Source organism: Notamacropus eugenii, chromosome 4, assembly GCF_028372415.1.
Source record: "Notamacropus eugenii isolate mMacEug1 chromosome 4, mMacEug1.pri_v2, whole genome shotgun sequence".
In the NCBI taxonomy this organism is placed as follows: domain Eukaryota; kingdom Metazoa; phylum Chordata; class Mammalia; order Diprotodontia; family Macropodidae; genus Notamacropus; species Notamacropus eugenii.
The window spans coordinates 341,650,328-341,678,266 of NC_092875.1; the positions used below are offsets into that span (position 1 = coordinate 341,650,328).

General features: G+C 38.6%; 1 protein-coding gene and 1 long non-coding RNA gene across 2 annotated transcripts; one reads left to right on the top strand and one right to left on the bottom strand.

The window, feature by feature from the left end:
- On the bottom strand, positions 1-10,569 carry C4H18orf21 (chromosome 4 C18orf21 homolog). Its single transcript, XM_072605282.1, has 5 exons — positions 10,272-10,569; positions 10,027-10,049; positions 4,753-4,952; positions 2,900-3,114; positions 1-948 (listed from the first exon to the last, which is right to left on the bottom strand). Exons 1-5 carry the CDS (start codon positions 10,346-10,348, stop codon positions 795-797), a joined length of 669 nt encoding a protein of 222 aa, XP_072461383.1. The 5' UTR covers positions 10,349-10,569; the 3' UTR covers positions 1-794.
- On the top strand, positions 10,552-27,939 carry LOC140501530 (uncharacterized). The gene is made up of 4 exons (XR_011966218.1): positions 10,552-11,761; positions 13,395-13,445; positions 19,520-19,626; positions 26,545-27,939. It is a non-coding gene; the product is annotated as an uncharacterized lncRNA (long non-coding RNA).

Sequence of the window (27,939 nt, forward strand, 5' to 3'; positions counted from 1 at the left end):
CATAGTCCAAAGCAGTTTAATCATGTAAATAACTTCAAAAGAAAGCTTAGGTACCATTTTAACTTAGGATGTATTTTACTGAAAAAAATTAGAAGTTACTATATTATGTCATAACTTTTTAGACCCAGAAATTGTCTAGACCTAGAAATTAATATATCTTCTTGAGTAAAATATTACTATATATTTTTCCAAGAATAAATTAGTGGTGGGAAGAGAAATATGACTAAAAGATGCACGTATTTACATCTCTCTCCAAAGGAAAATGTACAGACAGTACATTTCTATCTTCAGCAAAGAGATGACTCAAAGTTAACACATTGCATATTTTCAGCACAACTGAATCAGTACCACTGATGCAGTAGAACAAAAAAAGAAAGAAATTTAATTCTTAGAAGAATTGCTTAAGAATGAGTACACCCTGGCAGTAGGTGTCAATTTTCTTAAAAACAAAAAGTACGTAAATGACTAATGTTGGTAACTGATCTGACATCACAATTTTAATTAATGCCCCCACCATACCACATATGTTAAATATATAACATTAAAATTGGAATGGGATTTCCAACAGCTGGAAAAGATGTCAGTTATACAGTTTCCTGGTGTTATCCTTCCCAGGGACACCAAGCACAACTCAGTGGGTATTTACTAAGTTCTTACTATGTGCCCAGCACTTCAGAAACATGTTAAAAAGTACTGAGAAGTATGTCGAAGAGAACTGTTTGCTGCTGTGAAGGCAAAGCAGGCCTCCCCACTTTAGCAGCTGCTCCAATGTCCACAACACCTGGATTTCCTGTTCAGAGTGAGGACAGGAAGTCTCTGAGACCCTTCGCTGGGGTCCTTTGGCTTTCTTCACTATGAAGCATCATCTTCAGCTGAGATAGATGACGCTTCATTTTACCCAGACTCTTTGAGGAGGAACTGGGGGTTGACTGTCCTGATGTCGGGGTTCTGAAAAAAAAAAACAAAAACTAAGTGCAAATCACTGCTGATCAAAGGGGAGCAATTGTTTTTACTTTTGAAATTCTATCTTCTGCTTAGCCTAGAACATTGCTAATATGCCACAGGGCTGTAGGCACTGGATTTGTTATTCTTTAGGCTCCCCATTCTTCTCCAGGATGTCCCAAGTTTTAGTGAAGTTTTCAGCTTTAACACCTTAAAACTGCACTAAGTGTTTTTAGGATGCCCAATATTTTAGCATTCTAGCAATGATTATATCAGATCCATATGCTGGCATTTTTACTTTACAAGGAAACGCTTTTCTTCTTTTTTATTTTAATAGTCTCAGCTAATCAGGTGACTCTTACAGCTTCTCTAGGACACTTCAAAAGGCTGGCTGGTGTAAACAGTGCACTTCAGGCAGCATCTCCTCTGAAAATATGACGATGCCAACGTGGAAAGAGAATCCTTGACAATAACCCTGAAATCACATTGTCTCTCCTTCCTTGCTCAGGACCCTACTAACTTCTACTCTGTTAGGGAATATGACCAACAGTGCACATATAGATGCATGTCAATGAATCATTTTTATGGCCATTACAGCTGTATCTCTGTGTGTATGTGTATGTGCATCTCTGTGCGTGAGTGCTTCTGACACTTCACTTGATGCAGGTATGTGGTATCCTACCCCCTGACACAGAGCACAGGACTTGTTCCCACATCCCTTAGCTCACTGCTGTCTGCATAGATGTCTCTAGGACAGAAAATAAAAGAAGCTCAAGAGGAAGGGGAAGGAAAGGAGCATTAATCATGCCAAGAACTGGGCTAAATGATTTCATGAGTATTATCTCATTTACTCCTCATGACAGCCCTGTGAGGTGGGTGCTAATCTTGCCCCCATTTTACAGTTAAGGGAATAGACAAAGAGAGGTTAAGTGATTTGTGTAAGATCTGAACTCAGGCCTAAGTCTTCTGCTGAATCTGCTATTCTACCTGGCTGCCTGATGCTATGGGGAGGGCTTTAGGATGACTGGCTTTGAGATGCAGGACAGGAATCAGGAAAAGTTTTCGGGAGAAAAATGGCATGTGAGTTGGGTATAACAAATAGATCTAGGATCTCATCAAAGTAAGTGTTCCCTCCACTAACATAGATCACAATTCATCTGTGTCTGCCCATCCTGTGAGACTTTTGTCCATGTCCCCCCTAAGTTCACAAGATGGAGTCCACCCAACATGCTGGGGCATTTCTTGTTTTCTGGATATAGCAATGATACTCATGGAACATGAAAATTGTCCTATTTAATAAGTAGAAAATGGGTGAGAAAAGGCATTCGCAAGCATAGGATAACAGTCCCAGTTCAGAGCTAGAAGGGAACTCAAAGGCCATATACTCTAACCCTCTCATTTTACTTATGAAGAGACTAAGGTCTGGGAAGTTGTGACTATAGAGCTAGGGCCTAACTCACTGAGCCATGCCACCCACCATCTTGTAGGCAATAAGAAGCAGGGAAAGATGCGAAGTGCTCAGGGTTGGCAAACACTAATTAATTTGACTGGACAGCAAAATATCACAAGAGCAGTGATATAAGCAAAGTCTGCAAGGACAGGTTTGAGCTAGCCTATGGAAGGCCTGGCATGCAACAGGGTCTTTCAAACAAGCACTTTGTAAATGTTTGCTGAATGGGAAGGTCTATGTTAGCCAAAATGATGATGTTAGATCCTCTATTTCTCAATCAAATCCAGTGATGTCAGGGCCAGGACACACATTTTATGCTATCACTCACCCACTTCAATCTACATTGCGGAGAGAGTTACATTTTAATTTGTTTCAGTTCTGAAAACACCAACATAAAAATTTCAACTTTGTGATTTTAAGATTTCTTTGAGAAGCCCTGTGGGACCAAGCAATCTGTCTAGTCCATTAAGATTTAATATTGGCACTTCAAATAAAGTTTTCGGATACCTGAAAATTAATGCTGGACTATTGTCTTTGGAACCAGATTTATTACTGCTGAAGGATTTCTTCTTTTTCTTTGTAGATCCTGAAGCTTTTATATCCGGTGTATTCATGCCAGGTTTGATCTTGGGAGTGCTAAGATTATTTTTCATTTCTGCCAAGAAGCTTCTGCTTTTACCATTATACCTCACTGTTTTGTTGCATGCTTTGCAGGTAACCAACTACAAAGAGAAAGACACAAAATTTATGTTATGTACAAACTGAACCTCAGTTTACTATAAAAGGGATTGACTGGATGATGACCTCTAAGATCTCTTCTAACTCTAAATCTATGATCCTATGATCATGTTAAAAGTTTAACTCCCATCCTCCATATATTTGTTTTAAAATTTAGCTAGCACTTACCTGTGCTGTCTAAATTGATCTCTTTGTTAGAGTATTACACACGTTCTCTCAATTTGATCCTCCAAGTTAAGGGGAATAAAACTAACAATGTGCTTTGTTAACAGTTCTCAGAGAAGAGAAAATCATAGTTGGGCTTCCTAATTTCACTTTTAAAGTACTAATACAACCATTTTTTTATGATATTTAGGTAAAAATAGAATAGGAAGATGGCATTAAAATCTACCTTAAGGCATAGGGAGCTCCCACTATTAATGTTCTTTACAACCTAGAATCAGAGAGGTGCCTAGAAGACTAAGAGGTTAAGTAACTTGCACATGTTGAGTGGAACCAGAGACCCAGGCTTTCCTGGTCCTGAGCCCAGAGTTCAGCCTCTCTACCACAATACCTTCAAAAAATCAACCTTATCACCTGTTTTTCCCTTTACGTAATTTATCATTTCCTCATTTCTAGGCAAGGAAATCTTCTATGATCTTGTCTCAATACCATTTCAAGAGGCAAAGAAATAACATCCAAAGGATCTGACAATCAAGAAATCATAACAAACACCTTCTCTTGACGGCTGGCATTGCTATTTCCTTCTGTTCAGTTCTAAAATTTTCAGTAGTGAGTCTGAAACCAGGTCAACGATATAACCTGTCCTCTTGGAAAGGCAGGACATAGTATTTATTTGCCTAGATAAAGTGTGAAAACTGTTCACTGAAGGATTTGAGCCTTTGTGATACTTGGGACTTGGAGACTTGTCATAAAAAAAATGCCAGAGTTTAAAATTTTCTGGTGTTATAAATATATTTATTTACAAAAGTAAATGCATTTCATTTATTGCATGCCAGGTACCTATCTAGTATGGCTATTATTAGACCACATTACATCCCTTATCTTTTGTACTGGTAGTTCCCTAGTAAATAAACCATTAAGTTGAGAACAGAAATGTCAAAACAAGCATATCTACTTATTTTTATTTTATAGACAAAAGGCAACACATGCATAACAGAAATAACTAAAAATACGGAAAATTCAGAGACGTATAATCAAGCTACTACTGTTCATAGGAAAAAGGAGACAAATAGGAAAATAAATTAAGTGAAAACTAAAAGTTAGTATTAGTGAGCATATGTGAAAGTAACTGACCACTATTCAGTTCTGGGAACAATTCTGTTACTATATTTTTAATTTGTTTTTTAGTGCTCAAGATACTTGACTTTAGATGATCATGAATGATAAAATAAAAAACTGATAATCACTGAGGTTTTTGTTTTTTCCTGAACTTCAGTTTTAAAAATACTTAAGTCTTAAGACACAATTCTGATATTTCAGGTAAAGCCAATCTTGAGAAAAAAGCATTTTTATCTTCTATAATTTAATAATCATGAAAGCAAAAAAATAAAGATTCTTCAATATGAAACTATTTCCTTTAGAAAAATATTTATGTTAAAAAAGAAAAAGAAGATACTTACCAGAACACTTTTGGAGTCCCAGTACTTTTTAAGAATCTTTGTTTCTTTAAAAGTGAGTCTACAATTTCTTGATTCTCGATTAAGAAGTTTCTTTACTTTTGGCCTTAGTTTTGTCTTGGGTTTCAGGCGGACTCTGTATCTGTCCAGCACGAGAAACTGGTAACAATACGGACACTGGCCTTCTGAAACAGACTTCTCATCTGTAATTTAAGAAATGGAGCAACTCTTAAGACAGCCAAAATCACAACTAATTTCAACATATTACTTTTTAAAGATTTTTGCCAAACTAGAAATAGGAAAAAATATGTTCAAACAAAAAAAATTCATCTGAGGCTTATCAACAGGCAACATGAACGATAAAGAACTACATGCAATAAATGAAGATCTAGTTTTACAAAAAAGAAGTAGGGGTGATAAAGCTGAAACACAAGGTGACTCAATTTACATGCTCTTTCAGTAATGTATAGAAAGTGCCTTGTTTTTGTCATTTTGCTTATAAAAATTTGTGCTTTGCTTTAAGTCGTCCTTCACACTCGTTTCAGTTTCTTCTAATGTTCAAACCCATGGGTGCATGCACTCACAAGGAATACACAGACTTGTGACAATCTTCAAATCACAGAATTTGAGATTTGGGAGTTCAGGGGCCATCTAGTCCAGCCCATACACTAAAGGAATCCTGACTATATATAACATATATGACAAATGGGCATCCAGCCTGAATATGTACAAGGAAGAGGAGTCCATTATCTTTCAAGGAATTCCATTTCTGGGCAGCTCTAATCATTAGAAAATGTTTCCTGCCATCTGGGTTACATTTGCCTCTTGCTCCTGGTTGTACTCACTGAGGCCAAACAAGTTTAAAATCTCTTCCGCATTCTAGCCCTTCTGACACCGAAAGAATGAAAAAACCAGGAGAACAACCTAGACAGTAACAGCAATATTGTAAAGACAATAAACTTTGAAAGATTTAGTAACTGATCAAAATAATTACCAACCGTAATTCCAAAGAACTCATGATGAAAAATGTTATTCATCTGCAGATAAAGATCTGATGCACTCAAGTCCATTTTCTTCTTTAATTTTTGTTTTGGCCTGGGCTAATGTGGAAATTTGTTTTGCATGACCACACATATTTGTAATGGGTTTTATCTTTCTTGCCATCTCAATGAATGGGGAAGGGGGAGGATGGAGGGAAAGAATTCAAAATGGAAAATAAAACTGAATTAAAAAAACAAACAAACCCCAAACTGCTATTTAAACATACTCCCTATCTTGTACTGGTAAAAACATTGGTTTCGTACCCAAATATAAGAGATTTCATAGCACAGAGGATAGGGCATTACACTTGGAGTCACAAAGACCTAGAGTCAAATTCCACCTCAGAAATTACTAGATGAGTGACCCTGAGCAAGTCACAACCTCTACCTCAGTTCCTCAGCTTGAAAATGAGGCTAATAATACCAATATCTTTGGGTTGTTGTGAGGACCAAATAATTTGTAAAGTGCTCACAACACAGCAGATGCTATGCAAATTTGTTAACAGGATTATTAGTTATACCTAGATTAATTCTTCTTCTCTGTCACCAACTCTAGGAATAAATGGTTACTTCCCTCCAGTGTCTCCATCACTCCACTTCAACAACCAGCTCCTCCCTATTAGTGAGAATCAGATGCAGTCAAAACGAGGTACTACCTGCATCTACCTGCTTCATAAAAGAAGTACCAGATTTGAAGAAGATACCCTGCAACATTACCACAAATAAGATTTTCAAAATCTACAGTCATGTTCTTATACGTCTTATTCTTTCCCCCACTAGACCATAAGAAAATAGTAGAGAGGGACATGTTAGCAGGCATAATAAAGTTAAGAATTCAAAGGGGTCTCACTAAATTTGGGGTTAGAGGAACTGAGTTCAAATCCTGGCTCTGCCATTTACTACCCGTGTGACTTTGGCCAAGAATTTCTCAGGAAGTAGACTGTATGGCCTCCAATGCCTGTTCTTCCTGTCCTACCTCCTCTCTACATCTTAAATAAAAAGTGATGGCAGAAGTAAGCAGGGGCATTAGAAATGCTCGGAATGCATTTTCAAGGCCAATATTATGAATGATTTAATTTCCTTTCAAAAGTACTTTTCAGTACAAACTGAAATGTTTTTATTTGAGTACACTGAAATTCTTAACGGAGAGAACAATTCATTCTAAGCAACCTCAGAAGAATCACATTGTTTCTTAGGAATCTTGTCCAACATAATTTGTAACTGAGGACAAATGAAGATGATCCTCCATATTTTCTTATGAAATTAAATGTAATCCAGTGATCCCAATACTGTAGGTGACAAGTTTAAGTCACTAACAACATTACTAGAAAAACATAATTTTAAGAATTATTTTAATACATATAAATCAAAGGGGATAATCAATACTAATTTAGGAACATAGAGCTAGAGTTGGGATCTCAGAAGTCATTTTATAGATGGAGACACTAAAGCTTAGAGAAAGAGTACGTGACTTACTAATGGTTACGCAACTATCAAGTGTCTGAGGCAGGATATGAACCCAGGTATTTTTGACTCCAAGTCCAATGCTCTAATTGCACACTAATTGGACAATTTATGGGAATCTAACATATTTTGGTGACAATCCCTTGGAAACACCTGCTACAGTGGCCTTGCATTCCAACAACAGGCACATATGATCAACTTGATCAGGAGGATCCATACTGGGATCTTCTGAGGAATAAAAATAATAAAACCTAGATTATTCTTTTTTCTCTTTAGAACATTTTGGAGGTGAACAACATCATTGCTATCAAGATGGATAATATGCAATGCTAATAACTCAGTAATAACATTGGTTTATGAGCTCTAATCTGGTACATTTCTATTACACTAACATTTGTAAAATTACGATTTAAAAAATCCTAGAGATGATGAATCTTTTATCTTATGGACCAGAACATAGGATTCAGAGTTGGAAGGGATCTTAGAAATGACCTAGACATATCTCCTTATTTTACAGATGAAAAATCTGAGTGTCAGAGGGTGATCTGCTCAATATCATACATGTATTAAGTACTAGATCCATGATACAACACCAAGTTCTGATTTGAAATTCTGTGTTTGCACATTTTTTTTTAAACTACCATACCAATGATGCCTCATTTGGTCTGTAGCTTGATTTCATCCCACAGAAACGCACTCTGGTAAACAATTTCCATGCTGGAGGTGTTGCTAAGTAATCTTATTCAGGTTTGATAACATTTACAGAAACTGGTTATCTTTAGAAGACAGATTACTTCAAAAGGAAAACACAACTGGACTAAAAAACTGGCTTCTCAATTCTACTCAACTGCTCCTGGGGCTTCTTTCCTTGCTACATATTGGCAAGCTCAAGACATGCAAATTAATTTAAATAGTAAGCCATAATTACAAAGGCAAACTACCAGCTTAAAAATATTACATAAGGGAAGTTCTACTTTTTAAAAAACCTGATATACAAACATGGGCCACAAAAATTTACCAACAATTTCCCTCGAATAAATAGCTATCTTATTACGTTTAAAAAAATGCTTTAAAATCCAATCCATGAAGGCATTCCTCATTTTCGAGCTACTGACCTCCTCCAAACTTTAATATTTTGGTTGATAGCTTTCTTCTGAACTTGTGATATCGTATTTCCTATCAGTTAACTGCATATATCTCATCTCCTACTAAATGGAAAGCCTCTTAAAACCAATTATCTTATTTATCCTTTTTACTTTCCTAAGGGCCCAGCACAGACACTTGTACTTCACAGAGGCATATTCAATATTTTTTAACTGACCTATGTATCACTCTTATTTGCTCAATAAATTAATGCATGGCTTATGTGTCTGAAGTTTCTTGGCTTTGAGTTCCAGTTCTGGTTCTGTCACACACTACCTATATGACCTTAGGCAAGTGGCTCAACCTCCTTTTGCCCCAGACAACCCTCTAAATCTCTAAGTGGGAGAACATCTGTCTAGTAGTAACAGCTACCACTTATATAAAGCTTACCAGATGTACTAAACACTTTACAATTATTATCTCATTTGGTCCTTACAAGAACCCTAGAAGACATATGCTAATTATCATCTCCATTTTATAAATGAAGAAACTGTGGCAGAGGTTAAGTGATCTGACCAGGGTCACACAACTAGCAAATGTTTTTGGCTGGATTTGAACTCAGATCTTCCTGACTCTAGGCTCAGGGTGGTTTTTATGTCATTTGGCAGAGGTGGGGTGACTAAAGCATGTCCCTGGAACTAGTGGTGCAGAAAATAACAGTCTTGGAATGGGGAAATGGAGTGGGGGAGAGAAGGATAGTGCATCCCTGGCACAAAGTCCATTTACCACTTCTAAAGAGTGTGGGGTTGGGGGGATAAATAATTGGCCTTAATGGAAGGTGTCACAAGGGAGAGACAGTACCCCTTCATAGAGACTAGGTCTAGGTAAGGAAAATCCTTACCCCTCCCACGGCTATGGCTTGTGTATTGGTCCTGGGACTTCTCCCTGTCCCTTGGCCATCCCCTGGGGCAGCCTTGTACAGCACCCAGAAGTGGCTGGGTGCTACGGCCAGCTGGGGCAAGACCAGATGCTGCAGGACGGTCCAGAGGGGACCCCGGCTCCAGTGGGCAGAGGAGCCATGCTTAACCTGGTTTCTCTATCAGCAGACATGGGGTAGGGGGCAGGGTGGATTCTGATGCTGAACGTGGGGCTGCAGAGTAAGGAAGGTGAGAGATGGCCCACAGTGGGAGAACTAGCGACAAGAAAAAGCTTTCTGCGAATGGCAGGCTCTCGAACTTCCATTCAAATTGAGTGGGGCTGGTAGAGCGGGCAGCCTCTTGCCGTATCTGGCATCAGAGGGTAGTGCCATCCAGTGCAGGCCGCGGTTAGGGGGACAGGGCTACCCGAAGAGGGAAGCAGAGCGAACAGAGCCCAGGAGTGGGGGGCTGGGGAGGAGCCGACAAAGAATTTAGGGGCGCTCAGGCGCCACGGCTGTGGGTACCAGCTGCCTCGGGGCTGGTGGCGGTTGGGGAACACGCTCCCTGCCCCCGCGCCCACCGCACCACGCGGCTCGGGGGTGACACCGCACGGCGCTGCCCACTCTGCCGCACTGCGGCGCTCTAGGCCGGGCCCCAAAGCCGCACAAAGGTCGGCCCTCGTCCCCGCCGCGCTTCCCTCCACCAGGGGCGGGGATCGGCTCATTCCGAGATACACGCCCCCAACCCTCTTCCTGAGAATTCTACGTACTCACCGTGTGAAGAATTGTACACCCAGCTTCATAAAAAAGAAAGAAAAAGAAAAAAGTTTATTTACTGACGAACGAAATTGAACAGAGACGCACGGGGGCGAGGGGGTAGAAGGGGGAGCGAACTGGAGTCAGCCTCTAGCCACGCCCCTTTGGGTCACTGCGCATGCTCTCTCCGCCCTCCCACCTACACAGCGGGGGAGCCTTTCTTCCCCCTTCTCTCCCCTGAAGTCGGTCTCGTTTTTTCTTACAGAAGATACCGGGCCTGGCCCGGGCAGGCTTCCATTAGCTTCTCGGCCGCTACTCTGAGGAAATGCTTATTCTTCATGACTGCCGCCGCCCGGGACAAACTCCACGCCAGCCAGAGGAAAAAAGGAAATGGAGGCCCCTCTTCGCGCTCACTTCCGCCCTGCGGGGGCGGCCGGAAACAACTGCCGGCGGCGCGCGAGTTCCAGCGTTCTTGGCTGGAGGAATGATCACGCGAGCGCACATCCGGGGCGGGGACTCGTTGGCTCGGCGCTGAGCCCCTCCCTCTTTGTCCCCGCCCCCTGGGATGCGCCGGCGGGTGTCTCTGCTGGAAGGCTTGCTGGAAGTGTGGGAGGGCACGCTGCCACGTGTACCGAGCACTGGGGGAGGGGACCGTTGCAGACGGAAGGCACGGTCCCTGCCCGCCCGAGCCCAGATCGGGAAGGTTAGTTCGGTCATCAGGCTAGCCCTCACGCCCTGCTCTGTGCGGCCTAGACGTGCCCACCAGTATCCATCATCCAAAGTAGAAAAGTGCTTCCCCTCGCAGGGTGATCCGGCGCTGCTGGATGCCTGACGGTTCTCAAGTGAAGAAATTAAGACTCGGGTTAATTGGCTTGCCCGATGGAAGCTCCAACGAAAAGCTTCGCCTTCTGCAGGAAGCCTTGCTCACTGGCCGGTTAGTTACTGACAGAGCCAGCGCTCCAGCCGGGCCCCGCGGTTACAGGTTATCCTCGGAAAGGACCTCCTGAACCCCGCGGGTGGGCTTCCTCATTTTACTGGGGAGGAGCCCGAGATCCCGAGGAGGACCCCTGACCCAGACCCTATGGCTTTGCGAAGTGTCAGTAAACGAGTCGTGTGAATTATGCCCTGTACAAATTCAGCAGACGTTTGTTACCAGGCAGCGGGCCACGTGCTAGGGACACAAAGAGGACGGAAGACAGTCCCTGCCCTTCGATGGAATCACAACTGAATGGGAGCGACGACATGCAAGCAAACAGTGTGCAGGATAAACAGGAAATAGTGAAAAGAGGAAAGGTGCTGGAATTAAGAGAGGGTGGTGAAGGCTTCCCCTCCAAGGTGAATTTTTAGTTGGGACTTAAAGTCAGGGAGGTCAGAAGTTGGAGTGAGGGAGTTATGGTTCTCATGTGGTAGGTTAAGTGTTTAGAACTATACTGTTATGGTAAAGTGAATCAGCCCATCTCCCTAGGATCATGTCCTTATCACTAATCAATGGGGCTCCATCAGCATAGAGTAGTCGTGATGCACCATAGGTCTTTGGTCCATAAATAGCTTCCAGGGAATCATAAAAGTGCTTTGGATTGTTACCGTCGGCATACAACTGAATTTCATCTGCCTTCTTACTGAGCCAGGAATTCTGCATCTCTCTAAAAGCTTGGCTTGTACTTTCTTTTTGATGGAATTAACTCTAAATCCTGGATTCTTCAATAAGACTTCGAAAACCATTTTCACTACATGACTTCATCTGTTCCAGAAGGTAATCATCATTAAATGTAAACTCCTTGATTTGAGATGACCTAAATTTTAAGTAATCTTTAGGTCCTAAAGCATCCACAATGAAACTGAGGTAGGTTGTAAAGGGTTTCATATTCATTTGGGACTTGTGCTACCCAAATAAGAAGTTAGAAAGACATGTTAAACACAAAACACTTGGCAAACAAAATATGAAGTTGTTGGTTACAGAAGTCCTTTTCTGACATTCCCACAGAGTCAAAAGAAAGTAAAAAAAAAATCTCATCTTAAAATAAAACGAAGGAAGATTTACCCCAGTAATGCTATATTACTGGACCTGAAGGACCAATGACTGTGTCATCCAGTAGTTTTGAAGACTTTGGGAGACCTGGATCTAAGTGAGAAATAAATCTGTGAATATTCTTATTAGTATAGGGAAATATTACTGAAAACTGATTTCCCTAGTTGTTTGCATAACCTTTCCTAAAAGGTGAATTTCCCACAGACGGTTTAAAATAAATTACCTTTTCATTTGAATTTCTAGACTCTCACTTTCTTTCTATCTTCTTCATCCCCATCAAATACTTATCAGAGGAATTTCTCACCTTTTGGGAATGATGACACGCTACTGTTTGATATTATAACAAACCTCTCTCCAAAATATGTTGTCTAGCACATATTTATTTTTGAAATTAAAGTCAGATAAAATTAATTCTGTTTTGAAAGTTTGAAAATATCATGACATCTCCCTGAGATGTTTGAAGATGCTTAGGTTGTTTCAAAACAAGTATTGAAAGGCACTGATTTATCAAATAATTTTTGTGTACACAGTACAAAACACTTCTAGTATTATTTTTTATCTGTTTTCAGTTGTGTAGGACTCTTTGTGACCTTATTTTGGGGTTTTCTTGGCAAAGATTCTGGAGTGATTTGCCGTTTTCTTCTTCAGCTTATTTTACAGATGAAGAAACTGAGGGCAGCAGGTTTAAATGACTTGCTCTGGGTCACACAGCTAATAAGTTTCTGAAGCCATATTTGAACTCAAGAAGAGTCTTCTTCACTGTGCCACCTAGCTACCCTTTCTAGTCTGTAAAATGATTCAAATTGACTTGGAGCGTTTTTTTCTTTCTTTTCTTTTACGAAGAAAAAAAGATGTTTATTAGTCAGTGTACCAGACAGTATAACATCCTACATTTAACAGTTCATATTTCATATTTGAAATGACATTTCAAATTTTCTTTTCTACTAGTCCTTCAGCTGAGCCCATAAATAGAACTGTCCATGATTTGAAAAACTCATCTATTGAAAAGGGGAAGTCCTTTGGAAATACTTAACTGTATGTGGCTTTTTATGTAAAAAAAAACAAATCTGGATTTTTATGTAGGAAAAAAAATTGTTGAATTATAGAAGGTCAGAGCTGGAAGGAACCTTAAAGATCATTTAATATAGTGCTTCTTACTTGACATATATGGCTACTGGGGACCAGAGAGGTGAACTGATTTTCCTGTGGTCTCAGAAACTCAGATTTGGAGGGAACCTTACAAGTTATTTATCCTAACTTCCTACCTCAGGGAATAATTCCTCTTCTATATCCACAGTCAGTGGTCAAGCTGGGAGAGACCTTGTTGCTCATCTGGTCCTATGCTCTCATTTTACAGATGAAGAAACAAAAGTTCAGAGAAGTAAGGGACTTGCCTAAGGTCACACAGGTAAGTTACAGAATCAGGATTCGCACTCAGATCCTATGACTACAAGTTCAACTTTTTTTTCTCCACCAAACTATACTTTCTTTCATGACCTCACAAGCTAGACATTCCATAGCTTTAAAGGATCTTCTATACATTGCCCGATGTAACAAAAATAATAAAGTTCCTTACGTTTATATAGTGCCTTACAACTTATAAAAATGGTTTCATACAATGTTCACAACAGCCCCGTGATGTAGGTAGTACAAGTATTATCTTCTTTGACTTTTTCACTATGCCCCTAGTAAACTCATCATTGGGAAGTCTCATCACCCTGCAAGATCCAATCACACCTCATCAGTATCATCTGTCTCTCTGAGCAATAAACTCCTCCATTTAAGGAGAAGGGACAGGACAGACATTGTGTCATTTCACACTGGCTGCACTAATTTTGCATTATTTTGGCTTCTCCAATATTCCCTTCTCCTCTTTTATATGTTTCTTCTCAAGTTGATTGTAAGTTCCTGGAAACCAGGAACTATCTTTCTTTTTCATATCTGCATCCCCAGAACTTAGCACAGTACCTGGCACATAGTGATGCTTAATAAATGTTTAATGATTATTGGCCATTTTTTATAGAGGAGGAAACTGAGACAGAGATGTTCAACTTAATGTCATGTAACTAGTAACTGGTGGAGTCAGAATTTGAAAAGGTCATCCAGTACAATATCCAATATACTATGATATTTTGTTGTAACTTCCACACTTTGGTCCTAATTTTACCCTTTGGAATGATGTAGAAGAAGTCTGACAGGTTCAGTATTCAAAATAGCTATGATAGTCATCTTGGGTCTTTTCTTTTCCATACTAAAAACTCCTAAAAAACTTCAGCAGTTTATAATTAATTTTGGAAATGAAATCTTATTAGTCTCTCATTCTATTTCATTAGTTTTGCCTTTTTATTTGTACATTAAGTAATTTACTGTTAGGATCCAGAGATCTGTAGTGATCTTTAGTCATGGAATATAATTGCTGATTTCAGCTAGAAGTTGAGAAACTTCACACTATGGGTTAATTTGGTTGTCAGCTTATTGTCCTACAAAAAGTGATGATTGCAAAATTGTAACACTATTTTAAAACACTTTGGTGGCAATATCACAAAGTGATATTCTTATCCTTTGAAAACTCTTATCTTTTTACTTGTCACTTTCTAGAACAGGAAATAAAGTTTTTTCTTAAAATAAGAAAAATCAAGGATTTCAAGAATGCTTGTGTGATATCCTAGGTATTGCTTAGTTGTAATTTATGAGTTTGAGATAATACTTAACTAGATTTTGCATAATTGAGCTGAGGAATTGTTTTTTTCCAGCTGTTGGGTTTTGCTGAAATGAGGTACAAGTTACTGCCAGGCAATGGTGTGCTGATAAATGTTTAACAATCAGCTGGGGGGGGGGGGGAATACATGTGACACTTATAAGTTTAATTTGCATTGTTAATTTTCTCCACCTTTTCGTAACTTTAGACAAACAACAAAACAATAAATCAAGCCCTGAGTTGTATCTTTGGCTAAATTCTGAAGCACAAATGCTGAAACTGAAAATTTAACAGTTGGCTTTCTCGAATCAGTTTGATTTGACTTCAGCAAAACCCTGGAGGCAGCTATTTTGATAATTTTAACTGAATACTGTGGAGATCTCAGGAATGTATAATATAAATTCAGAGAGAACATAAATAAGAATTTTAACCTTATAAGAAATATCTATACCTGTAATCAAATAACACTAAGTAAATATAATATAAACTGAATAAGATGTACCTTTTAGAACAAAGTTATAAAAGTAATAATAAAACTTGTCTTTACTTCTGAGATACACTCTCAGAAATGAATTATGTAGCCTTTTGAGTCTATACTATCAGAATATGGCTGTTACCCAGTATCAGCTGTGCTCACTATACTAAATTGTTCCTATTGTCAAAGTGTTTGATTTAATACTTCAGTGATTAATTATGCCATCCTCACTCTAGTTCCAGTTATTGGAATATTGGGAAGATGAATAAAATTCATGAGATTCGTGTATAAACCCTTTAAGAGGTGAGCTAGGCAGAATGGTGGCATAAATGATTTTCAGCAAAGTTCTTCTGTCTAACAACCTCAGAAGAACAAGAAATGCCCAAATATATAATAAAGTAAACTTAAACAAGGAGGAGAGATGGAAAATGCTTCTACAAAAGGAACCATCACATGGTTGTTGTCCTTAATTGTCAGAGGACCAAAATGACAGCACTGTGTTGCAGTCAAGTTATAATATGTCCGTCCAACTGTGACTGATCAGACCAATGTGAGCTTGGAATACTTTGCCACAGGTAAGACACAAATGGTCCACATGGAACATTTATAGTGGAGATGTCTCTAAATTAGTGCATCCCTGTTTCTTTTGACTTAGCGCAATTTTGTTTCATTCAGAGAGCAGAGTGCCTTCTTTGATGGGGAATACCATGCCAGTGTCAGATTTCAAAGTTCTTTAGAGAGACCTTGAGAGAGTTGACCTTCCTTTTCCCAGCCTACCCAATAGGGTACTACTCAATGCAAATGACTTGTCTTAAAGGCTCTGACTCTAATGTCCTCAATCCTGTCCCTTTACAGCATTAAATCAGTCTAAACCTCCTATAGCCCATAACAGATGGAAAACATTGAACTCACTCAGTTTTGTGTTCCAAAGGGGATTCAAATGTGAGATGTGAAAGAAGGTCCAGTCATCTAGTGCTGGCTATAGAGGAAAGGACTTTTGCCCCTAAAATAAAGGGGGTTATAAATGCGGTTGTGGTCCTCTATGGAGTGGCCACATGATAAGAAACCAATGGAGCCTCCATGCCCTTCAAATGAAGGAGGATTAAGGAGAAAAGAGCCACTACAGAAAAAGAAGTAGAAAGGGCCTGCAAATGGTCAATAAAACCTACCAGAAAAAAAAGAGAAAGGATAAAAGACAAAAAAAGCTAAGAAAGACTGGGGTTATGCAAGTCAGTTAATATTAAAACTCATCAAGTAGGAAGAAATGCAAAAACTCCAGAAAAGATCACAATTAAATGATTAAATCCTATGTCATTAAGGAAAGTGAACCAGAAAGCCCAAAATAAAAAGCACTTTTCCTGATCACCCCAGTTATCAGAAGTCTCCGCATACCTGAAATTACTTTGTACTTATCTATGCTTATGCTAACATCTTCCCATAGAACTTAAGCTCCTTGTGGGCAGGGACTGTTTCATTTTTGCCTTTATAGTACCATTGCAAAAGCACCATGCTTTGCACTTAATATGTGCTTAATAAAGATCTCCAGAAATGATGGAACAATAAGAAATTCTGGAACGGATCAAAAGAGAAGTATAATTATTAAAAGAAGAAATTATTGTGGCCCTAAGGATGGAAATCAGAGTAATCAAGAAAGAACTCAATAAGATTAACAATAAAGAATACAATATCCAGTAGAGAATTTCTCCAAAATAGTAAAAGCTTTGAAAAAAAGAACAACAAATTTGGAACTCAAAAAATATACAAGAAGACACATTCACAAAAGAGATGCAAGAGGCAAGCTTGGAAGAACACATGAATTCTAGAGAAACCAAAGTTGTTGATATTGAAGGTAGTATTATGTAGATAACTTAAGGATTTTAAGTCTCTAAGAGAAACACAATAAATTAAAAATTCTTAATTCCATATTGTAGGAAATAATATAAGATGATTTCCTAGAATTATTGAAAAGAATACAAAGTATTTATTAATACTATCCATAAATTACTGACTGTGAAAACTTCAGGCCTAATTAAAACACCAAAGCATATAGTTTGTTAGTTTTAGAATTTCAATACCTAACAGCAAATATTGCAAGCAACCAAGAGATTTTAGCCATCAATGAAAATCAATTTATAGAGACCAGAACTACTCTCCAGCTATGATAAAACACAGAAGAGATTGGACTATCATATTGCAATAAGCAAAGTAGATTGGGATTGTAAGAGATGAATCAAACTTTTTTTTCCCCACAGAAAATGTGTAATGTAAACCAGGAAGTTTTTTATTTACTGTGGAATGCAGGAAAACAAATGGAAAGTCTTGGGCACTTCACTCAACCAGAAGTGGGCTCCTGCTTATCAGCATATCCTGTTTATCGGCATATCCAAAGTCTACATCTCCTTTGTACTTTGGATAAAATCTACAACCCCAAAGGCAGGAGAACTTCATTTCACAACACTACTTTGAATGTTAGCATTAAGGTTTGGGGTGCTGAGGACCCCAAAATACTGACACACCAGGGTCTGCTCTAATGAATTCGACACAAGCCTTCTTAAAGACAAAGAAAAACAAAGTTTATTAAAGATTCTCCATACTGGGTTGACTCTTAAGGAGCCTAAGCATTTGTAATGCTTGTTTTAACAAGTAGGCCAGATAGAATCTCAGCTAGACAGTCTGAGCTGGATTGAATCTGAGTGCCTTCATGGAGGTGAGATGGAACTTAAATACAGAAAAAGACTTTGGGAAGAATCCAGGTGTCACCAAGCAGTCTGGAGGCCCCAGGGATGGTCTGGAATGTAGATCGAGTCCGGGGAGGATCTGATGGGTGTGGCTGGTAGTCCCTGATAATAGGACCCTGGTAAGAACAAGGATCAAAGGCAGGGAGCACCAGGCTGGGCAACCAGGACCCCAAGAGAATGCTAAATCAAATAAAGGGAATCCAAGGAGCCCCCCAAAGGCCAGGCTTTCTGGGGCCCTTCAGACAAATGGGACCAAAACCCTCCCAGTCCAAGAGACAAAGGCCTCTGCTTGGGCTCATACCCCATCATTTGGACTCTTGTTGGGTTAATGGTGAAGGAAACTTAAACATCCTAGGTTCAATCTCTTATAAACTGAGGAAATTCCTTTAAAAGAATTTGTGACATGTCAATTCTTTTACTAAGTAAAGTATAAAGATTTCTTTCCTTCCTTCCCTCTCCTCTCCTCTCCTCTTCTCTCCTCTCCTTTCTTTCTTCCCCTAAAACCTTAGAACCAGAGAGCTCTGAAGCTCATGGATTCAACAACAATGGGTCCCTGCCCAACCTCCACTCAATGGCTGTTTTTGTACCCTCTTGCCTTAGAGTGAATGACAGTAGTAAAAGTTTCTCTTCAAAACAACAACCCTGAGGCTCCTGCCCCTCCCAGTGTGATTTATCTATTTTTTTTTTTTTTTGGTTTGTTTTCTTTCAAAGGGGTCATCCTCCTGACTACTTTTTAAAGAGGCCTATTCACTGAATGGGCATTACCTCACTTTAAGTGAGTATCTGAAAGGGCCTTAGCATAAAAGGCCAAGGTCTCCCATTGCATCCTGGACCGTCTCCAGTCAACCTGATGAATATCTGGTCACTGGATCCAGGTGGCTCAGGAGGAGAAAGTGAGGCTGGTGACCTTGCACAGCCCTCCCTCACTCAAAACAAAGTCAAGTACAAGTCATGTGATTGTTTCTCCAATGTCATGGTCCTCTTCGAAAATGAAGGATGAACACAACAACAACAACAAAATATAAAGAAAGTGAGAAATGTAAACAGGAATGGAGACCTATGTAGGGGTGGATTTGGGTATTGTTAGGTGGGCTGTGAAACCTGAAATGCTGACCAATGAATGGCAAGGGTGGGAAATTCAAATTGGGAACAGCATAAAAAAATCTTGCATTTGTCTGAGCAAGTACACTCTCCATTTGAGAGCTACCCATTCAGAATGAATGAATGAATGTAAAATAAATATAAGGAGAACTCTCCTGGTTTCACGAGTATTATTTTTTCTAGAGTGAGCATGTTTCTCACAGGCTACACTCCAAGTGAACAAATCCTACAGAAGTGAGAGCATTTTTTTTTAACTGAACCACTAATTATAAATATAAAATAATGGGGTCTCCACAAAAGGGAAGCATCTGAGTAATTTCTCCAAAAGAAACTAGAAGTTAGTAGGGTTGTTGTTCACTGTTCTAGAAAAGGACCAATGACATCATGAGAGTGATATCCTGACTTGCTTGTGAATTGGGTTTAAGTGAAGTAGAGTTTCACAAAGTCATCAGCCTCCATCTCTCCTCCAGGGTCATCAGAGTCCATTGGCAAGACAAAAGTCAAGATGATTAGCAATGGTCCAGAGAAGTTAGTAGAGTATTTTATTTGTGAATACTTCAAACAAGAGAAATACAAGGTAAGTGAGTACACTTAAGAAAATACTAAACAATGAAATATATTCTTTAATGCTTCTAGAGAAAGACAAAGCTTTTAAAAAAAAATGATGGAGGTCTCAAAATGATCATCAAGGACAAAAAAAGATCTCAATGGCTAAAGATCTGGGAAGCTCAAAGATTAAGGAGAAAAGGAAGAGGAACTTAATTAATATTCCATGGACTAAAAACCATTTCTGTAATAAGTGAATCAATATTTTTTGCAGAGTAGGGTGGGGAGAGTAGCACAGAGGAAAGCTGTATGAGTAGAAAAGTAGGTAAGAAGCAGACGAGAATTGGAGATACACTCTGACCTGGCCTAGGGGCAAGGAGAGAAGGCATAGTAATTTTTTTAGTCTTATCTTGAAACCATGAGATACTGGTGCTTGTATTGGCATTGAAGAGGCTTCTGTAGAACTAGAAGAAATTCTCCACATCCAAAGGAGAGTGCCCTTCATCTGGAAGTAGTCTAGGGAGCCGCAGTTAGCATTCACACTTCCAGTACTTGCTGTCCATCTGAGATATGAACTGTTGTAATTTATCTTTGTAGTAACTTATCTTTTGATAAATATCACTGGAATATAAGTGAATTGTATGTTAGGTTTTACTCTCTCCCATTAGTAGTGCAGAGGTAACATTTGTAGAAGCTATTTGTTTAGTCAGCATTAGTTGCCAAATGTGGGGCAGGAAAACCTGATTACATACTGATTACAAATTAAAATTTGAAGTAGCCCCACAAATTAAGAGCTCAACCTCTTTTTTGCAGGAGAAAAAAACTGAGGCTCAAAGAAATTAAGTGATTTTCTTCAAGGTATATAGGTGTAAGTATCTGGGGCAGGACTTGAACCTATTTTCTCTTCTAGAAGCCCTACCTTGTATGAGAAACCCAGGGAGAATAAGTAACATTAGACAAACTAATATAAGACTAGAATTTAAAATTGTCTAGATAGAAGAATAAATAAAGAAGGGAACAAAGTTCAAAACACTGGTTGTGATTTCCCAAAGGATCTTACCCTGCCCCTATCAGTCAGAATTACATATGTGACATCATAGTTTTTTTAAAAACTTTTTTTTGGGATAAATTTTAAATTTGTTTTAAACTTAAATACAAAATGAAAAAAGAAAAAAATTGCCATGAGCACAGCAGAACACAGGAGAGTATTCAATACAAAACAATACATTTCCATTTCAAGAAAACCTATATAATAAATACAATACATTGTTTTCAAAGCTCCCCAGCTTTTCTTTGCTTCCTTGTAGGTTTCTTTTGTTTTCTGTTGTGCGCTTTTACTTTATTTTTCCCCTTCCCTCTCCCCTCCCTACTCTAAAGAAGGCTACAATTCAGCATGGATAAGTCGATGTTTCTATCTACATACACACAGATATCTATAAACATACACATATACACTCATCCACATATATGTAATATCGTATCGTGTAAAGTTACAAGCCTCACCTTCTCCTCTGGAGCAATCTGGGTCCAGTGGCAAGATATAAATCAGGACAAGTGGGGATGGCCCTTACTTTACTTCTACCTGCTACCTTGCCCTCCTATTCTTTAACCTAGCCACCCCTTCAAGAGTCCCTCCTTTATCCTCTCCCTACACCCTATTCCTCTGCCCTCTCATTTCTTTCAAAATTTAGAAGACTTTTATACCCTTCTAGATAGACACATTTCCCCTCTCTTTATCCCATTCCCAATAAGAGTAAGGTTCTAGCATTATCCCCCTTTCCCCATTTTAACTTCTTCTGTATCAGTTTTTCCTTTCATGACTCATTTGGATGAGATAATTACTCCTTTTTATCTCTCCGTATACAGTTTTTTTAGACTCATCCCTGTAGAGAACCTTGAGGGGTTTGAAAGAGCCCCTTATCAAGAGTTCCTCTCCTCCAAGGGAGAGTAGCTGACTTGAGAAGTTAAGTGATATATTATTCTCAGGTGCACATCTTTGAATTTGGGTGTTGAAGTTCCAGGAATTAGGGCCTCTGCTATACAGGAAAACATTCTGATAAAGAGGTCTTGAGGCCTGCCTTTCTACTTATCACAATCTGTTCTGTTTCATGCCTCAATTGCAACCCCTATGGTTTTTTACTATTTAAGCACCCCAACCCCCTAATTTATTGGCTCAGTATGTCTAGAATAAACTCAGCTTGTTCAGACTGCTGTGTCCCGCCTGTCTTTTCATCCTTGCTCTGTGAGCCCATAACCACCCCAGACCTGCTGGACTGTGCTGGCCACAGCATCTGGCGCCCAACGTGGGGCCCCGCCCTTTCTAGACAGGAGAGCCTAGTTCGTGTCGCAAGACCAGAGGAGGACCCCTAGAGCCGAAGAGGAAAGTAGTGTGCAGGTAAAAGGTGAGGGGAAGGCCTGGAAGGGGCCGCTTCTTCAACGCGGTCATTTTTGCTTTGAGCTCTGCAAAATTAGTTTCACTTTAGCAATAGGCTAGAGCCCAGGCATTTAAAAGAGACAAGTGAAGTAATCATGGGGTCAAGAAGTAATTCATGTGGTGAAAGGCATGAAGGATTCGGAGGAAGGGACTATAAATCTTGAAAAGTGGGAAACAGTAGGCGATCTAAGGAGTGAGTGTTACAGAGAGGTCAGACCAAATGCTTCTCCTGCTACAATATTTTCAATTTGGAATGTACTTAAAATATGTCTACAGAAACCCCAAATCATTAGCCACAAAAACAATAAAGGTAGGTGCAGCCTCTAGTACAAAAGAGAAGGAAGACCTGATGGAGTGTGTCACACAAAAATTTAAAATAGAGTCTCCTCCTCCCACTGCTCCTCCATTCTACAAGTCTAGATCACAAGTTTGTGAGAAAAAAAAAATCCAGGAGCCTGAAGGGATTGTACAAAAAATTCCTTCAGCAAGCCACAGAAAGAGGAGAAGAAATACTTCTGGAAATGAGGCTAATGTTGGTGTTAATAGAAACCCCACATCCCTATAACCCGAGTGGCTGTAAGAGAACATACCCCTCTGGATTTTAAATTCTCAAAGAAACTACTCAGTTATGGACCAGATAATCTTTACATTCAGTCTCTTCTAGACAGCATTTCTCAGACAGCCCTATACCCCACTGACTGGTGCAATATAGTGAAACTACCCTTGAAGGATGAGACTACTTAGTTGGAAATCTGAATTGTATGAAAGATGTTTGGAACACAGTGATAGAAAGTAAGCCAAAGTTATCATTTGTGCAGAGAATTTCTGACAGTTTTTCTCAGTTTTTGGATTCTTTTCTTTTATTGTCTGTATATGTGTTCTGTCTTTACATGTTCTGTGTGTGTGTGTTTGTGAGTTATTATGGCCAGCTCCATTGTAGCTGGAATTTGGAATATTATCTCTTTCCCTCCTCCTCCTCCCTTCTCTCTGATGGCTGCAGCATCAGGGAGGAGAATGGGAGAGAGAAAGAGAGAAACTAATACTATTTAGTTTATATGACTGCTAAATGCAGTTTTACATAAGAAATACAAGGAAATAATATGTGAAGTTTTAAAGGGACTTTAATCAAAGCCCACTAGGAGTACAACACAGGTATGAAGTTTAAGGAAAGCATAATAGTTTTGGAAATTATTGGAAAGTTGTTGGTAAAATTCTGTCTCTCTTTCTATCTTCTAACCCTGGCCAGGTTGTGAAGGTGGAGAGAAAGACGAGAAGAAATTGGGGAAATTTTTCCCCTCATATCAGAAAGGCAGATTGAATAGCATTTTAATTATCTCATGGCTCACCTAAAAGAGAAAAGTTTTTGTATATGGGATACAACTAAAAGGTAGTTATTTTGGTCACATTTTAAGTGATACATGCCACTCCTAATTGGATGTTTAAGACAGGTCAGAATTTGTTGTATTATTTAGCACTAAGGCAAATTGAGAAAATGCATAAATCTGAAAATGAAAAAAGACACCTCAGAGATAGAGCTTTGAACTCCCAAGTGGAAAGGAGGGGACTAGGCGCCACTGGACTTTGTTCCAGAGTCTCCCTCACTTCCACTTGCAGTTTCACAACTTTTTCTTTCAAAAACATTTTTAAGGAGTGGACACAGATGTAAAACTTTTAATCCAGAAATGATGTTAGAGAAAGCAATTTGTAATCTGAATTTTGTTGAAACTAAAAGATGTTGGAAAAATTGTGTGTAGCCAGTTATGTTATTTAACAATTTTATCAGTCCTACTAACTTTATCTTATAATGTTTTGTAATTGCCATTTAGAAAACCCGCTATTTTCACCTTTGTCTGTTAAAGAAGTTGCAGCTAAAATAATTTGGTTATCATTTATAAAAGTTGTAAGATTGTTAACTAGTTTTTGAAGTTGCTGTTTTAATGCTAAATTTAAAATTGTTAATTGATTACAATGTGTGGAAAGAAATGAATGGAGTAAAAATTTTATCTAGACTGGTTCTGCCTATTCAGAACAGTCCTCCTGTATGTTTGGGGGTTGGCAGGCATGGGATTCATGCCAATTCCTTTTATTTTGTAAAACTGCCAAGGCCCCTTTCATGTGGACAAGGTCATCAGTCCTAAGAAAGAAATTTGTTTGGCTTATATAATTCATAAACAATGAATGTGACTTGCTCAAAAGTTGTAACAAATGTAATAAATAGAAAGGATTTTTAATAATTGACTTTTATATCAGGACAAGAGAAGGAAGAATGTTAAATGGAATCTCTTATATATGTGAGTCCTGTTAATCTTCATTGCTTATTGCAACTCCATGGGAATACAAATAACTCTATTTGGCTTTAAGTTGTGATTAGTGAAATTTGCTGTTTAAGGTAAAAGCATTTGGGACCATAAATATTTTTGTTTAAGTTTGAATTTGGGTATAGTTGTCTGCATTAAATCAGTATCTGAAAGAATATGCCACAAGTTACTCAGAGGCACTGTGATCCTGCATCCTGTACTGTTATCAGGTGAAATTTGTACCTGGAGAGGAAACACCGAGGGGACAATTCTAGACTCAATCTAGGATGGGATCCTCCTGGTCAGTTCCCCCATTGTGTCCTTTTATAAAGGAATGTTTCCCTACCTGACTGTTCCTGAGTCTGGCTATAATACAGATACTGTATGATTGGAAAATTTCACTCCTATCTGAATTCAAACAGAGTCAAAGATGTTTTGTCCTATCATATTTGTTATATCACATGTCCTTATTTTTTCCTTCTATAGCAAACTTCTATGATCAATTACAAGTAGTCAGTATAACATGTGAGCTCCTTTGTGTAATCTTACTGGAAAACGATATTATTTTTATCTGAAATTGGAACATGTTCAGAAATTTATGTAAATGACTTAAGACTCACCTTAAGATGTCCCTGTTGTTTAAAAGATTTTAAACGCACTAATTTTTCTTCTGTAATCAGTCTCTTACTGTTACCAATGTAAGATTCTATTATGCACTTTTATTAAAGCATTTTATGATATCTAGGAATTCTGTAATACCTAAGAATTTGGTTTGTTATAATACTTTGGGAATTCATATTCCTTAGGATATTTTTATACCAACTAAGTTTTAATAAATTTTAATTTTAAAAGGTTTATTTTTGTTTCAAAGTGAAAAGACAACTATCATTTTAAAAGGTTTCACCTAATCTTCTTTTTAAAAGTTTAGTAACTCTCTTAACATTATGATAAAATGTCAACTGATAAAAAAAAAGAACAAGAAATATTTTTAGAAGAAATGTTTTTCAAAATAAGGTTAAAGCCTACTAAAATTTTCATTTTCAAGAGAAGGCATTGCTACTTAATATGTAATGACCTATAAAGCAGAAAAGATCTTGCTGTTTTAATAAGCAAAAGTTAAAATTAATGTGTGAACTTATTAACAACTTAATTTCTAAAGTTTTTTCTTCCAGATTGAATATAATCAGAAAAAGATAAACAAGCCAATGAAACAACAATGATCATCTATTCAGTTGTGAGATTCAACTTAGAAATCTCTTTTGTTGAAGACAATACAGCCATGTTAGTGAACAGTAACAACTTATGCACTATCTTGTCTATAGTAGAAATATAAAGGAATATGAAGCAGTCTAAATGATCAGTTCTAGAGATTTGGAAAGCTAAATACAAGCTTGATCAAAACATATAGAAAGCAGATAAGGACGTTGGGGACAAATGGGGATCATCCAAAGCTCTCCTATCCCTAGATAGTTACTAAGTATATCAAGAGAGTGTGAGGAAGTCTGACAGTATTCTCATACCCACCGCACTTCTAGTTATTTTATTCTTACTCCTTTTTGGTCCTTGTTCGTTTAATCTCTGTGCCAGATTTGTGTCTTCTAGGTTTCTTTGTTCAAGACCATCACCTATCACCCTCTGAATCGTCAAGTTCCTCATATTGGTTAAAGACCCAACCCCTCCAATGTTGGGACCCTGTGAGACAGGGTCAGCTCTACGTCCAATTTCAGCAGGAAGCAGTTTCAGAAGCCGAGACCTTCATCCCTTATCCCAAAAATGTGTTGGGTCCTATCTGTTTAAAGGGAGACAGGGTGGGGTGCTTGAGATGTACTTGGGCCCCAGTTCTAACATTACATTTCTCTTTACAAATCATTCATATTTCAGGAATACCATATAACCCTATAGGTCAGGCAGTAGTAGAAAGGAAGAATAAAACTCTCAACCTGTTCCTTCAAAAACAAAAAGGGGGAATGGTTGGTAGGTCCCCTCGGGAGCTTGGCACAGGCCTTATATGTTATTAACAACTTAACCTTAGATTATGACAACCTTACTCCTTCACAAACATTCTTTTCATTTTTTGGCCGTAATGATGTCAGAATTATTAGTAAAAAGCAGATTGCACCCCAGCAACAACAGGTGTTTTGGAAGGATGTCAGTGAGGTGTGGAGAGGACCTGATAGGGTGGTAACTAGAGGGAGAGGATTTCTTTCTGTCTCCACAGATGGCGAAGTCGTGTGGGTCCAAGAAAGAGATAGGAGACCTGTCCAAGCGATAGAGGAGCTGCGCCTGCACAAAAAGACCTGCCGGGGGCGCACAAGAAGAGGAAAGGCTAAAGGAGATACCAGACAGATTCTCATTGGGCTCCTCTTTTTACTGAATTCCCTTAACTTGGTTAAGGCTGACAAAAATGGGACTGTGACAGCACGAGGGGACAACACTTTCCATGTCACTTGTTTGAACTGCTCTGTGAATGCTTGCATAAATGAAAAAGTAGGAGGCCAAAAGGTGTTTGTTATTAGATGGAGTCCATTCGCTCTCCTTTTGGCGGAGGAGGCTCAATGGTATCAAGCTTCAGGAGATCAGACTATCAATTTGCTTCGCAGAAAATTGCTTTCTTGTAAAAAAAAAAAGGTGTATTTCCTGTATTATTTTTGGAATTATTGCTTTACTAGCCATTATTGATAGTAGTATAGCTTTAACAGAAGGTATTATGAGTACAAACAGAAGTTAAACAAGCCAAATATTTAGATCAATTGTCCAGAAATATTAAAAGGGCATTCAAGTACAAGAAAAAATTAATAAGGATTTTTATAAGGCTATTGATGAATTGCTATGGGATGTAATAGAAATTAATGAACAAGTTGAGATACTCAGCTTATATAGTAGATTGAAATGTGATTATAGGTTTACCCATTTATGTTTGTTAAATGTGAATTATAATTTTACCAAAATTACCAATCACTTAAGAGCATTATGAAATGTTAATAATGTAACTATGGATATGGATGATTTAGAACAAATTGTTCAGATTATTGATGATGTCAGAAGTCATAGCGACTTGGATCCACCTGAGGCTGCACAACAGATTGCAGATGTGATAAATAGAGCATTTGGGCTTTTAAGTGACCTTTCACAAGACCTTGGACTGTTGGTCATAGGCCTTGCAAGAGTATTTTGTATTTGTATCTGTGCTCCTGCCCTGCTGTTCTTAATCATCAATACTATACATAACCTGGCATTCAACATTTGGATGAATAGGAAGGAGTCATTGTAAAACAAAAAGGGGGAGATGTAGAGAACCTTGAGGGGTTTGAAAGAGCCCCTTATCAAGAGTTCCCCTCCTCCAAGAGAGAGTAGCTGACTTGAGAAGTTAAGTGATATATTATTCTCAGGTGCACATCTTTGAATTTGGGTGTTGAAGTTCCAGGAATTAGGGCCCCTGCTATACAGGATAACATTCCGATAAAGAGGGCTTGAGGCCTCCCTTTCTACTTATCACAATCTGTTCTGTTTCATGCCTCAATTGCTACCCCTATGGTTTTTTTTTACTATTTAAGCACCCCAACCCCCTAATTTATTGGCTCAGTATGTCTAGAATAAACTCAGCTTGTTCAGA